Raw genomic sequence first — 13,762 nt, 5'->3', positions numbered from 1 at the left:
ATCAAAGACTAAAGCCCAAACTGGCCTGACCAAAACAAGAAACCCAAACTGGAGAGCATCGATCACGTTCCCGCCACCACCAAAACGAGAGAGCCGTGTCCCAAAAAAAAAAAAAAAAACGAAACGATGCGTTTGACGGCAAAGGAAAGACTTGAGAAAAAGTGATTTCTTCTTCCTTCGTCCAGCGTGTTAGGGTTTTGCAGTTGCGGAGTTCAGTGAGATTAGTGACAATGCATTGCAGCTCCATATGATGCAATTCTCCAGCACCTGCAACGCTGTCTCGATCAAAACGCCAAAGTATCGTTCAACACGGTACGATATTTTGCCCCTTCATGTTTATCTCCTTGTTCTTGTATACTCAATCTGTTCCTCCAAGCTGGATTTTTCGATTCGATGGCCATCATCCATCAGCTCGGTAGCACCATGAGCTTCTCGAAGATTCCAGTGCAGAGAAACTCCGCTGTTGTGTTGTGTATTTCAAAGTTGCTGATATAATAATGGGTTCGAGATCGAGCCATGAATTCAGTAACCCTTTTAGGTCCAAGAATAGTTCACAAAATTCCCCATTGCTTGATTATGTCACGGAAATTATGTGATGGTATTTTTCATGGTGATGATGGGTTTGAATGCGTCGAGGAACCTTTAAAAAGGATAGTTTCGGAGTATGATTCCAACGAGGGTGAAAGGCTCCATGTGGATGAGGATTGGAGCTGTAACCATAATCAGTTTTCGCTTAGAAGAGGGTTCTTAGAGAACGTGAAGCTAGATGCCAAGAAGGTCCTTGAGGTTCTTCGACAAGATGGACCGGGCCTTGATGCTAGGTTAGTTTTAGATGAATTGAATGTAAGTCCGTCCGGGATTCTTGTCAGAGAAGTTCTCGCTGGAATCTTGAAGAGCATAAATTTTGATAATAAAACCAGGTGTGCCAAGTTGGCATACAAGTTTTTAGTGTGGTGCAATCAGCAGGAGGATTACAGGCCCACTTCAAATGCATATCACCTGATGATGAACATATATGCCGAGTGCCTGGAGTTTAAGGCTTTGTGGAGGTTGGTTGATGAGATGATTGAGAAAGGGTTTCCTGCTACTGCTCGTACGTTCAACATTTTGATTCGAACTTGTGGTGAGGCAGGTTTAGCTAAGAAATTGGTGGAGAGGTTTATTAAATCAATGAATTTTAATTATAGGCCTTTTAAGCACTCCTACAATGCGATTCTGCATGGTCTTTTTGTGTTAAGCCAGTACAAGTTGATTGAGTGGGTTCATCAACAAATGTTGCTGGAGGGTTTTTCTTCAGATGTTTTAACATACAATATTGTCATGTTTTCTAAGTACAAACTTGGAAAGATGGATCAGTTCCACATACTGCTTGATGAGATGGGTAGGAATGGATTTTCTCCAGATTTTCACACCTATAACATTCTTCTTCATGTTCTTGGTAAAGGAGACAAGCCCCTTGCAGCTCTTAATCTTCTAAATCTCATGAGAGAAACAGGTATAGAGCCAACAGTGCTTCATTACACCACATTGATAGATGGACTCAGCAGAGCTGGGAATGTGGATGCATGCAAATACTTTTTTGATGAAATAATAAAGAATGGGGGCACGCCTGATGTGGTGGCTTACACTGTAATGATAACAGGATATGTAGTGGCAGGTGAGCTTGAGAAAGCTCTGGAAATGTTTCGAGAGATGATTTCTAGAGAACAGGTCCCAAATGTGTTTACATACAATTCCATAATTCGGGGATTATGTAAGGCACGAAAGTTCAAGGAAGCCTGCTCAATGCTCAAGGAGATGGAGACCAAAGGTTGTAGTCCAAATTTTGTTGTCTATAATACATTAGTGAGTAGTTTGCGCAATGCCGGAAGAACCAACGATGCTCATGAAGTGATAAAACAGATGATGGAGAAGCGGAAGTATGGTCACATACTTTCGAAATTTCAAAAGGACTAATGTATAGTTATAGGGTAGATTGTCAACTTGGATACGTTATGGGTATCTACAAATTATCTGGTTAGCTGTGACCAATGTCCCACTGCGGGTTCAAATGGTTCCCCTCCTCCTCTGATATATATATTTTTTGAGCAATCGGTAACTGACATGTAACCTGTACGCCCATTCTTTTTTCCATAATACATAAAAAAATTACTTGTTTACTGGTTTCAGATATGCTTCCTTTTCACTTATATATGCCTGCATTTCCCAAAAAGGTTATACCTTAGGACTAAGGAACATAAGTTATCTTTCTTTTTTTTCCCTTTTAATAGTGTATACATTATACACTTATCGTAATAACTTTTATTGTTTGCTCAAGTATTATAAATCTAACTGGATGTTTTTTTTTTTGTATAAGAAATTGATTATTATGTAGAGGAATGTGTTACATCCAGTCCATTCTTCAGCTTATATTAATGATAGATGTACCCCTTTTGCCTAAAAAATTCCTGCATGTTTGAAAAAAAAATTTCTTATTATGACTAGCTAAGTCAATGATGTTTGGTTGGTATTAAAAGGTCACATATGGCTTATAGCATGAATATTTCATGTTTGCTATATAGTCTTTTATCATCAGGTTATATATACATGATGCATTGGGTCTCAAGTTTCAATTGTTGCATGGCCCCTTTCTTTTGACATTTGATGTGGCACCATGATTATTTGCCTGTTATGATTATTGTTTTATGTAGGCTGAAATGAAGAACTGAGATTGGGTTTTCAGTTGAGATATGTATGAAGCAGGACGACCCCGCTGCTAGTGGAGATTGATTTTTTTTTACTTCTTGTTGCTATAGATGAAGATCTAACAATATATATTCACACACGCACAGTGAAGTTGGCGGGTGTGTATGAATGTATGTTATGAAAAAAGCCGGTACTGTTGAATTTTTTTATTAGTCTCTATACATGAATGTAAACGTGTATGTAAAAATTCAGCTGACTTATATTTAGTTACAATTTATTGAGGCGTCACTTGCATTCTTGTAGTCCTATAATGACCTCTGCTAGTTGAAATTGTACTTATTTGAAGTGATTCTGCTCCGAGAAAGATAAAATGTCTACCACAAAAGAATTGTCTCTTCTTATAAGCTTACATTGCGCACTGCTATAATAGAGTGAAGATTTTTTCAGATTCTCTCATGACCAAGATAATCTGTCGCTGTTGCCCACCATATATACAGCCAAAGATGACTCGACAGAATGATTGCCGAAAATGCTTTGCTCATGAAGCAAACGTGTGTATATACATGACTTAGCTTTCACACTGAGATGAATGCTTTGAAAACCATAGTTGTCTTCTTTCATCTTTCAAGTGGTAGTGTGGAATGATGGAATCACGAGCGTCCTTTGCTCTTGGTTTCATTGGCACTTAATTTATAGAAAATCACCATGAAAATTTAGTTTAATAATCATTTGCTGAAACAAGACGTCATATTTATCTACAATCTTATCACTACTATCAGAGGAGAAGCCGTGGCCGCAATTTACAAGATCAGATCATATCATACATCTTTTCAATGCTTACCTCCACTCATACATAATAATGTGAATATCAAAGAAAACTAAAATCCATACAAATTTTTAATGCTCATCTAGTTACTTGTTTCCATTTCAGCAATCAAGCACTAGAAAATGACTGACCTCAGATTTATAAAGAAACCAACATGAATTAAATCCATGATTTCTATATTATAAGAAAGAAAAAAGAGGGAAGAATATGAAAAATCAGATGACATGTATTGTATTGTAATTGTATTTATTTATTCTCCTTGTTTGCCTCTTCTTTCTTCTCTTCCTTCTTCTCTTCTTGTTTCGTTTCTTCTTTCTTTTCTTCCTTAGCAGGTCCAACCGATAATATGTCAACCTTTCCTATCTTCTTCAGTTTCTTCACTACTGCCACTGCATCCATTTCACCAATCACTGTTATCTTCTGTTCATTTATATCTACAGCAATCGAATCAATCCCTGTTCATCAAACAAACAGTTCATCAAATACACTAATCCTTGGTTGCGTTCCATGAATATATATTCAAGTTTTCTGTGGGAGGAAGAAACCTACCGAAGATATCTGCAACTGCTTCAATTGCCTTTTTCTTGGTTTTGTCATCAGTCATAGTAAGGACCTTCAACTCTATCTTCTGCAAATAGATAGAGATAGATAAGAACAAAGAAATACCATTACTTTTAACTAACTAAACAAGCATAAGCATCAACATACATAATGAAACAAGACAATGGAGAAGAAATTAATGTTAACAAAATGTGCAATTGAGTACCTGAGCCATTCTGACTCTCCACAAGCGTGTGACAAAACAGAACAAGTAAAATGAGAATGAAGGCTCGAGAATTTTGTGGCATTTGTACTTTTATTTTGTGGCCAGCATGGCGCAGTTCAATAGCTTACGTAGGGCAATTGTTTTGACATGGTGATGGCATGTTCCAAGCCTTTAGATTTTTCTTTTTCTTTTTTTTTTCTATTCACTTTCTTGTCATCAACCATATTTGCTTTATATATATAGATATTAAAAATAACATGTAAGATATTAATGAAATGGAAAGTAGAAGAAAATTCTGATTAATTAGTTGTCACTAAGAAAAGTCAGATGAAGACGTTATAATTAATGATATTCTGAGTGCATTAGTCTTTGTTTCATGAGGCACCAATCCAGTGTTTCCTTAACAGTACAAAAAATTATAGAACAAAAGGTTAACATGAAGAAAAGCTTGTATGTTGTAACTCCTAGCAGACATCTGAATGGTTTACATGTAATATAATATTCATACAACTATACAAGATTGTCCGTTCTATAAATTGCTTCTGTTGTTTTGTCTTAGAACCTTTTGTAATGGAAAAATGATACAATCCTATAATCCACTATAAGTTATCAAACATACATCCGAAACATGCTTAGGTCAAAACACTAAAAATATAATACCTGCTATGAGTGACGATTAGTAAATTAGAAATATTTACAAATAGCAGCTGACTTTGATTCAACAAGTATCATTTTTTGTTTAAATAGACTACATCTTTTTACATGTCAGAAAATTCTTTGAATATTCTAATCATCAAAACATATACGAGTATAAACTCCGGATTAATTTTCAAGTCTCCCATCTTACAATTATTATTTAACCAATTACATCAAGGGTTATTAATCTTAATGTACTTGAAGGTGTCAGTCTGCAAACTCAGGAAAGAAAAGGGAGTGGGGAAGAAATCCCAAGGCCACAGAATCAAAATGTATATAGTTGCAATAAGGCAAACCTTCTACTATAGTCTGAAATACATGACAATCTGTTCTTCTATCATATTAGGCTACAGTTTAGAATGTAGATCGTAAGACAAAGAACAAAAAAAAAAAAGAAAGGGGAAAAGGTAGGGGAATGAAATCAAATATGGTGGTTATTACTTTTATTATATCAATAATAGATGTATAGAACTATATATTATATTGCCCGGGCTTTTATGATGTCAAAGCTCATCTCACTTGGATCCGTTGCTTGCAATTCAACTTGAATGCCATCGAGTTCCCTCTTGAATCTATCCTTGGAGCTCGCATACACCATCTTTTCTCTCACTCTTGATGTATCCGGTGACCTAAATGTTAAACAATTAATTCATCAGAGGAACTATGACTTTCAATTATCAATTGTTCTTCCCTAAAATTAACTTGAGAATCAGAAAAATTACTGCAACATGTTAGTAGTATTAACATTTCTACACATAGCTAGAAAGAAGTATGAGTTTCAAAATGCTTTAATGAAACTGAATTTCATCAAATTACCATGCAATGAAGAAAATTTTGCTTTTCTGACAGTTCTCGTCCGTAGTGAAATCGAAATCAAAGACAGCATATCGGCACTCATTAGCAGGTAGAGATGCAGTGAAGTCATCATAGGTTTCGTCGGGGCTTCCGAGTTTCTCCACCACCACTTCTTGGTTCTCAATCCTGAACACAATGAATCGGTAATTCCTCTTTGCCTTTAACTCCAGAAACTTCAATTTACATGCATCATTAACAGCCATTCCAGATGCCGCGTTCGCCTAACACAGTCAATTCATCGTAAAATCAAAGGAAATAACATAACATACAACACAGTTCAAGTTCTTACGTTTTATGCATTTCGTTAATTGCCTAAAGAGGTTAGATTTGCACAATAGTTTATGAAAGTAAGATCTACCAACATTATACAAATGAAGTTCCAAAATCAGAAAAATTCTCGTATATGAAAATCTCTATCTGGCACTCTATAATATAACACATGTTCTCAGATTTCAGATAACTATTCGGCATTGAAAAACATAGTGAGGGATGTAGAAGGTGAGAAAGGACGTACCATGATGTCGTCGTTGATGGAGAAAGCCTCAAAGGAGAAATGAGAAAGAAAATGAGTTAGAGATTTGGGAAAGAAACAAGAAAAAAAATGAGAGAGAAACAGAGGAAGAGATCCTTATTCAGAGGGAAATAAGAGCCTGGAGACAAAAACGGAGAGCAATAGAATTTTGAGGCAGGAAACAGAAGGTTCATATCATTTCTAAACTTTGATGGCTCTTAGCGTACACCAACCTACATTGCATTTGCATGTGCATGGGCATGTGCATCAATATATGATGCATGCTTTCTTAATTACAAATTATCTTTTACCATGTCATCACATTAATTAATTATTGTGTTAAATATCTTAGTTTTGCACGTATTTTGAAAGCTAAAGATTAATTTTTCTTCAAATTATAATTGGACTTATACCTCCTTTTAAACAATATCATATTAATGTTCTAGCTAAAATTAAGCCAAGATAACATACTCTTTCGCCAAAAGTAATGCGGCATTCGTTTTCGTTTTTAGATAAGAAGCTTCAAAGGAAATCGAAATTCAATTCAAATGGTGAAAATATGGCGTGACAAACATTTAAAACACTTTTTGTTTGTTTATTTGTTTTTACCAATTACTATTAGTATCCTATATACGTAGATGAACGAAATAACAAATTTCTAAATGCGAAATGGTATTTACATAATTTCTTTTTTTACATTTTTTTTATACTTTCTTTTATGGTACAAAAAAATAAATTTTTTTGTCATTTCTTATCAATTATTTTTAATATAAAATATAAAAAGTGTACAAGAGAAAATTACACAAAAATAGGGTATGTAACCTTCCTTGTTCCTAAACTCAAATAAGTAACATGAAAACCATATTACCAGTCTCAAATGTCAACCTAGAGCTTCATTATCTTAGTCTCTACGGAACATGTCCTCCTTATGGCTACAAGCCACTGATCTGTTACCCAAGAAAACTCAATGAACTATACGCCACCAACTAATCTCGAAACATAAGCGAGGAAAAATATAAATGTTATATAAAAAGGGATTAATTTCCATCAACATGGCATGCAAATATTGCCAATGCTTCTGTTAAAAAGATATATGGCGAATAGAAACCTACAAAATTGGAATACCACGCCTCCAAGACATGACACAACCATACATGTAATTTTGCTCATTGACAGGAAATCATCCCTGCTAGTTATTTGTAACCACACAGACAGCAGCGTGCTCTCCTTAAGCTTCCACAGCTGCAAGGAATAACCAACAGTTGTCAGAGACAAATTAACACATCTACTATTCAAGAATTAGCAAGATAAATTACATGTTTGGCAACAAAGTATTTACAGGAAGTAATAACGTTATCTTATTAAATTTTTTGTCAAAAAGCTGTCTTGGGAAGCTTTTCATATAAGCTGTTTTGAACTAAAAATAAACTAATCCAAACACACCATTTGAAATAACAACAGTTCAGCAGCCACAACAAAGTTATTAACAGCAGTACAACATTTTCAGAGCAAACAATATGAAAAACAACAATGAGAAGATAACAGACTTACTTTTGTCAATAGGCCCATTAGCAGCAACCTCCTGAGGAATATGAATCATAAAGAACGTTATACTTAATGAGAAGATGTTGTGAGAACAATGAATCAAAACACTCCCTTTTCTTTAATAGAAATCAAACCTATATTATTTTTACAAGAATTCCAGAAAAGAAAATTAATCTATAACAAGTGTAAAATTTATGGGAGTAAAAAAAAAGCATAAAAATACCTTCATATTGATTCCATGACAAGTTTGTGGACACTTATTAGTGAAGTGTCCATGAGCAAAACACAATAAGCACCTAGCAAATCGTCCTCCCCCTATATCCCACGAAAGAAACAATTTCAATCACATGGCAACACAGGAAAAACAGTGTAAAGTGTTACCATAACACGTGTGAAGATTATATTGTAGCAAAGGAAGAACTGACTGGTAGTTATTAATATTAACTTGTAACTTTGTTACTTTAAAGTGCAGAATTAACAAAGCAGTATCATTCTCATATTACACTGGAAATAAGTAAGGAAGTTGCCGAAAGCAGGAAAATTGAAGCAAACCTGCTGTAGAAACCGAGCATTTCGCAAGCGTGTGACCGAATTCCCCACAAAAGAAGCAAACTTCCTCGTGAAGGTGTCGACCTTTCCTCTTCGGACACTTCCAGAATTTATGACCAGGCATTTGGCATGATCGACACACCTGGAAACACCAAGTTAGCCTGAATGCACTGTAAAAGACTACTCCCAATTGTATCATTATTTTGCAGTACCTACACTATTATTCCACAATAGAGGCACATAAAATATAACTATTGAAATATGGATCCCATAACATACCTCGTCATAGGCAACTCCAGTGAGTAGTCCTTTAGTTCCCTGACTCCGGGTATGATGCTTGTCTGTTCTCTGGAAATAACAAACAACTAACCATTTATGCACTACAATGGGTAACTCTTATTGTATCAATTCCAATATATGATAATGCTAAAATAGGCCAGAGTGACATTCAATACAACTCATACAATAAATATATGGATCTTATTGCATACCCAAGGGATTTCATCAGTTGACTCAGAATTGTAGTTATTGAATTCTGACACGTTGCTCCGAAGCAATCTCTTACTTTTCTTCTTCTCTTTGTTCTTGTGATTGTGTTTGTTGGGTTCTGCTTCTGCCACTTCATTATTGACTGCATTGTTCTTGTTTTTGTTCTTCATCCTCCTCCTGGCTCTCTTTGACAACTTCTCCTCAGGCTCCAGTTGGGGTGCAGCACCTTCATATTTACCTTGCCCGTTTTCTTTTCCAGCTAAGTCAACTAATTTAGCTGCCAATTCATGTTTAGAGAATAACTGCGGGTTCTCTGCACCAGTTTCCTTCAATTGCTGAACCACCGCGGAGCCTGAATCGGGGTTAGGGCTAGGGTTAGGGTTAGCTTTAGGACGTGTGTTGTAGCGGTGGCGGCGAGTGGGGAGTTGTGGAGTTAGAGCATGATTGTGCTTCCTCCTCCTCTTCTTGTTGCTGGTGGTGGTTTGTTGCGGAGAAGAAAGAGGATTAGGCTTGTTGTGATCGTCTCTGGACCTCTTGCGGTTGGGGGTATCAGAATCCATTGTTATTCAGAGAGGAATAGGGTTACTGCATCAAGAGCCAGGGAAACTTAAATAATAATCGAAGTTCAACCCAAAAACTAACAGCCCAATATTATTCCCTAAATTTGATTTTTAGATCTTAATTCTTAAATCATCTCTTTTCAAAAAGATATTATTTATTTTTAACAATTATATTCAAATATTAGGCAACTTGGATGTAGTAAGTTTTTTCTTTTAGTAAAATGTGTTTATAAATTTAGTTTAATTCATTTATTATTTATAATATATAAGATAAGATTAACAGATAGCTAATATTTAATTCTTAAAAAAGTGAAATTATTTATGGATTAAAGGCTGGTTTGGTTAAATATTTTATTAGATTCTATAAGATATGGCATGATTTATAGTTTACCCATCAAGTTGGTTTCAGTTAGGGATGCACATGACCCTGGCCCAACTTGAAGATTCGGCCCAAATTTGGATACTTTAGAACTAATTTAATGTAATTTCACTAGGTCTAAGGTCAGATAAAGGTCTCAAAAATAAATCCGGTCATTATTTAAGGTCGAGTCCGGATCAAGATGAAATATATCAGATTTGGAAATCTTTTTAGGCTGGAATTCGTTCGACAATTAAGCTTATCAACTGTTCGCTTTGCTTGAACTAAATTCAAGTGCAAATGCAGAACACCGATAAATGATGCAACAAAATTCAACCCTTAAAAAAATAAACAAAATACAAATAACGACAGTAATCTAGTGATTGTAGCAAAAAAAGAAAAACTATGGTTACATTTTGTTTCCCTTTTCATAACTCTGCTAAGATTAACGATCAAAAATATGAAATGGTACTTCAGTTATGTTGTAACTTCTTCTCCAAACTTTTAGGCAACTTCAAACTTGCAGAAGCTTTTAATGCTCATCCTGGAAGTGAGTCTGCAGACTGCAACGAATAGTAGTAGGAGGGACTTTGTATCTGGCGGTTAGCCATAGAATAAGAAACAATGGTATGAGAAAGCCCATATCCACATAACAAATGAAAGCATAACCATAATGGTCATTAGCTGAAGTTCACAACTTTAGGACCCTTCTTTGGTTTTGCTTGACCGTCTTTGGACTTTGAGGACTTGTCCTTGTCTCTGTTATTTATGTCATCTGTCATGAAGTCATCCTCAATGTCATCCCCACTCACAAATTTGGTTACCGTTCCACAAGGCCTCTGTTCATATCTCAGTCTCATTGCTGAAGGAAGAAATGGAGTTATAAGCTTTGTATAATAGAAGTACCATTCTTCAAGATATAAAACTTTTAGCAATTCAATTTATCAGGAGATCAGCAAATGAATGCAATTAAACTGGAGCAATACAGAAAGAGTTGCAAGAAATCACATTTGAAGTACATATTTTACTCCAAAACATATAATCATTTCCTCTAATTTAAGGTTTGGGATATGCAATTTGAGTTCACAGTGGAAACTAAAGCATAATCTGTGAGTCTAGAACCACCAATATCAAATATGATTAGCCACGCCATGATATCTTATGGCTCCATAGTATCAATTTAGAACACCCAACAAGAGAATAAATTAGATTTAGAGCAAACAATAGCACTAAATTTTTTTAGCAGCAGTTCTTTTAGTTATCATAAGGTGATGAACAAGCAAAAGCAGTGCACCTCCACCACTTGCATGTACTCGAGGTTATGGTCAATCATTATTCTATTTGCAGACTGGATCTAAATGCAGCTAAATAGCAGCAAAACATAAATAATATCAGATGTATGTTTGGAAATGCAAACAAAGGAGATATGGACCCCATACAAACTAAACAAAAGATGAAACTTTAGATATCAAAACCAGGAATATAGGAATAGGCTTACATCCATCAGCAGGCCCAACAGCAGCAAAAGGAGCTTTCTTCCCTTTGTCGGGACAATCCCTTGCCAAATGTGTCACGCCACCACATATTTTACAACAACCACCCTAGTATAAACAATCGCTTAATATAGATTAGACAGTTGATTCAAGTGTTTGGCTAATACATCATCATATATTTGACAAGGCAAACAAGAAAGAGAAACAATAATACCTTAGGATAGATGCCATGAGCATTTTGAGGGCAGTTTTTACTCAAGTGTCCTTGCTGTTTACAGACAAAGCACTCTGCAAACTTTGTCCCTCCTGCATCACCATTGAAACACTTCATCTCATAAGAAAACAAATTGGAACACAACCAAAAGCTTAACCAAAAAGAAGTCATTCTAATATTCTATCAAAGGCACAACATTAAGTAACAATGTTTCATTGTTCAGTAAACTAGAAAGCCCAAGAGTATGATTATAAATCTGTGGTAAACTGCTTAATGAGAATTCCAATTTTCAAGAGAAAACCCTGAAACTAACAATGTTCATGTTATATCATTCACAACTTATCTTGTTTAAAGTTAAACCATTCTAGCTCCAATATATATCACAAAGGCATGACACATAACAAACCTTCTTGAACAGGGTGGGGACAATTTGCAAGTGAATGACCAGTTTCTCCACAATTGTAACAATACTTGTCATAATTGGCACCAACTTGAACTTCAGGGCAATTCTTAGCTCGGTGACCACGCCGTCGACACCGCAAGCATATCTGTAAAGACCACATTACATTTAATCACAACAGTGCACCAAATCCAGTTGATACTTCATACTTCATCCTAACTAAATTAAACTAATCCTATCATTACCAACTTCACAGCATTTTCATATGCAAAGAAGAGCAAACCTTATTCTTCTCCCATTCAGCTTTTTGAGGACAAGACTTGGCAATATGGTCGGCGGCCTTGCAGATGAAGCAGGTGTCACCGGGCTTCATGCCGGGGACTCTGAGAGGGTGCTTTCGGTAATTGCTCTTGAAAGGCTTCTTAGAGACGCCGAGTTCTTCGGAGCCATCGCTTTTGCGTTTTATGGAGCTGCTCTTAAATGTGTTGCTCTTCTTCTTCTTCTTCTTCTTTTTGTCAGGGTCCTTGGGAGGCGTGGGCTCGGGATTGGGAAAAAGCTCAGGGTGCTCCTCTTTGAAGCGCTTCCGTGCAAGTCGCTGCCTCTGACTCACCATCGTAGTCTGCTTCTGTAGTAACTAGTAAGTAAGGGTTTTGCACTTTGCAACCTCTGCTTGCGGCTACGACACTCGCCACTGCCACTTGCCACCCAAACCAATTTTTTTCATGATTTTTTTCCCTTTATTTTTCACAACTCTGGCTCCCCCCCCCCCCCCCCCCACCCCCCAAAAAAAGGTTGGGCCCCGGGTTGGGCTTAAACATTTTCTTCTGGGTCAGAATGCTTACAGATACAACTTGCAACGGTCTTTTGTGATCCAATAATAAAACGTACAGACTACAGAGTGTGAAGTACCAAAAACAGACCGGTAGTGGTAGGGAGCCAATAGCCTAAGCATACAATATGTATAATGGACTAAATCTTGGTCCATAAATAAAATAAACAAACTTAAGTTAATTTTGGAGTTCACCAAGGATTGAAACCTTGTCCTTTTGGATCTATAACATAAACCTACTCATCCCAAAAACATAACCTGACAGGACAATGTAACAGTAATGATCATATCTCTAATACTTTCCAAACCTCCATCTTAGGCCCTTGGCTCTCTATACTTTCTTAAAACGGAGGTATGGAAGTTTTACTTTTTTCGTAAGATCAGTAAAATTAAAATTTTGTTCACCAAAAATAAAATAAAAATAAAATTTTAAAAAACCATATATTTCCATTTTATTAAGCTAATGGTAAAACGTGTTGCTTTATCATCTAAAGTAGAATTCTTATTTAAAGATGTAAAAATATCCAAGCTAAAAGTTCTTGGCAGACTCTAAAAGTTCTTGGCAGACTCTTAAAACATCAACCATTCATTCACAATTTTAAGAATTTTATTTAGGGAGGGAGATTGATACGGTTTAATACTCTGGGTTCCCGAGCTTGTAAACTTTGTTTGCTTGAAAAATTCCAAGCTAAAAAAGTTTCTGTTTGGGACCTTTTTACTATAAAATTTAAACTGTGGTCCATTTACTTTGGGTGAACTGTTTTCAACACCGAACCTGGATTCTTTGTTTTACTAACTGCACAATGAAATCAAGAAGTCTTTACATATAAACATGGCTTTTTTTAGATATGATATTAGGGTGTGTGTAATGCGGGAATATGATGATTATAGGTGATTTACACTGTTATGGCGGCGGTGAGTTTTTGGCATTTAGGGGGAAGAAATCGGTGGCACCGATTTGAGGTAGGGGAAATCGGTACCACCGA

General features: G+C 36.0%; 3 protein-coding genes across 6 annotated transcripts; 1 reads left to right on the top strand and 2 right to left on the bottom strand.

The window, feature by feature from the left end:
• The first annotated feature begins 139 nt into the window (after nt 1–139).
• Nucleotides 140–3,485, top strand: LOC130947733 (pentatricopeptide repeat-containing protein At1g55630-like). Its single transcript, XM_057876436.1, has 2 exons — nt 140–2,094; nt 2,691–3,485. Exon 1 carries the CDS (start codon nt 517–519, stop codon nt 1,954–1,956), a length of 1,440 nt encoding a protein of 479 aa, XP_057732419.1. The 5' UTR covers nt 140–516; the 3' UTR covers nt 1,957–2,094; nt 2,691–3,485.
• Nucleotides 3,485–4,476, bottom strand: LOC130947736 (heavy metal-associated isoprenylated plant protein 39). Of its 2 annotated transcripts, none has more exons than XM_057876440.1 (3): nt 4,278–4,476; nt 4,061–4,139; nt 3,485–3,966 (listed from the first exon to the last, which is right to left on the bottom strand). In XM_057876440.1, exons 1-3 carry the CDS (start codon nt 4,284–4,286, stop codon nt 3,758–3,760), a joined length of 297 nt encoding a protein of 98 aa, XP_057732423.1. In that variant the 5' UTR covers nt 4,287–4,476; the 3' UTR covers nt 3,485–3,757. The 2 variants fall into 2 exon arrangements, with proteins under 2 accessions (XP_057732423.1, XP_057732424.1); XM_057876441.1 differs by having other exon boundaries at nt 4,061–4,136; nt 4,278–4,379.
• Nucleotides 4,477–5,371: 895 nt separating this feature from the next.
• On the bottom strand, nt 5,372–12,663 carry LOC130947735 (actin-depolymerizing factor 7). Of its 3 annotated transcripts, XM_057876439.1 has the most exons (7): nt 12,231–12,663; nt 11,954–12,095; nt 11,548–11,639; nt 11,358–11,441; nt 9,161–9,181; nt 5,790–6,049; nt 5,372–5,602 (listed from the first exon to the last, which is right to left on the bottom strand). In XM_057876439.1, the coding sequence occupies exons 1-7, from the start codon at nt 12,558–12,560 to the stop codon at nt 5,452–5,454; spliced, it is 1,080 nt and encodes a 359-aa protein (XP_057732422.1). In that variant the 5' UTR covers nt 12,561–12,663; the 3' UTR covers nt 5,372–5,451. The 3 variants fall into 3 exon arrangements, with proteins under 3 accessions (XP_057732422.1, XP_057732421.1, XP_057732420.1); XM_057876437.1 differs by lacking the exons at nt 5,372–5,602; nt 5,790–6,049; nt 9,161–9,181 and adding an exon at nt 10,048–10,702 and having other exon boundaries at nt 11,339–11,441; XM_057876438.1 differs by lacking the exons at nt 9,161–9,181; nt 11,358–11,441; nt 11,548–11,639; nt 11,954–12,095; nt 12,231–12,663 and adding an exon at nt 6,343–6,796.
• Between the last annotated feature and the right edge of the window lie 1,099 nt (nt 12,664–13,762).

The sequence above is a fragment of the Arachis stenosperma genome, chromosome 9 (genome assembly GCF_014773155.1).
Source record: "Arachis stenosperma cultivar V10309 chromosome 9, arast.V10309.gnm1.PFL2, whole genome shotgun sequence".
Classification (NCBI taxonomy): domain Eukaryota; kingdom Viridiplantae; phylum Streptophyta; class Magnoliopsida; order Fabales; family Fabaceae; genus Arachis; species Arachis stenosperma.
This window is presented reverse-complemented; position numbering and strand designations above follow the sequence as displayed.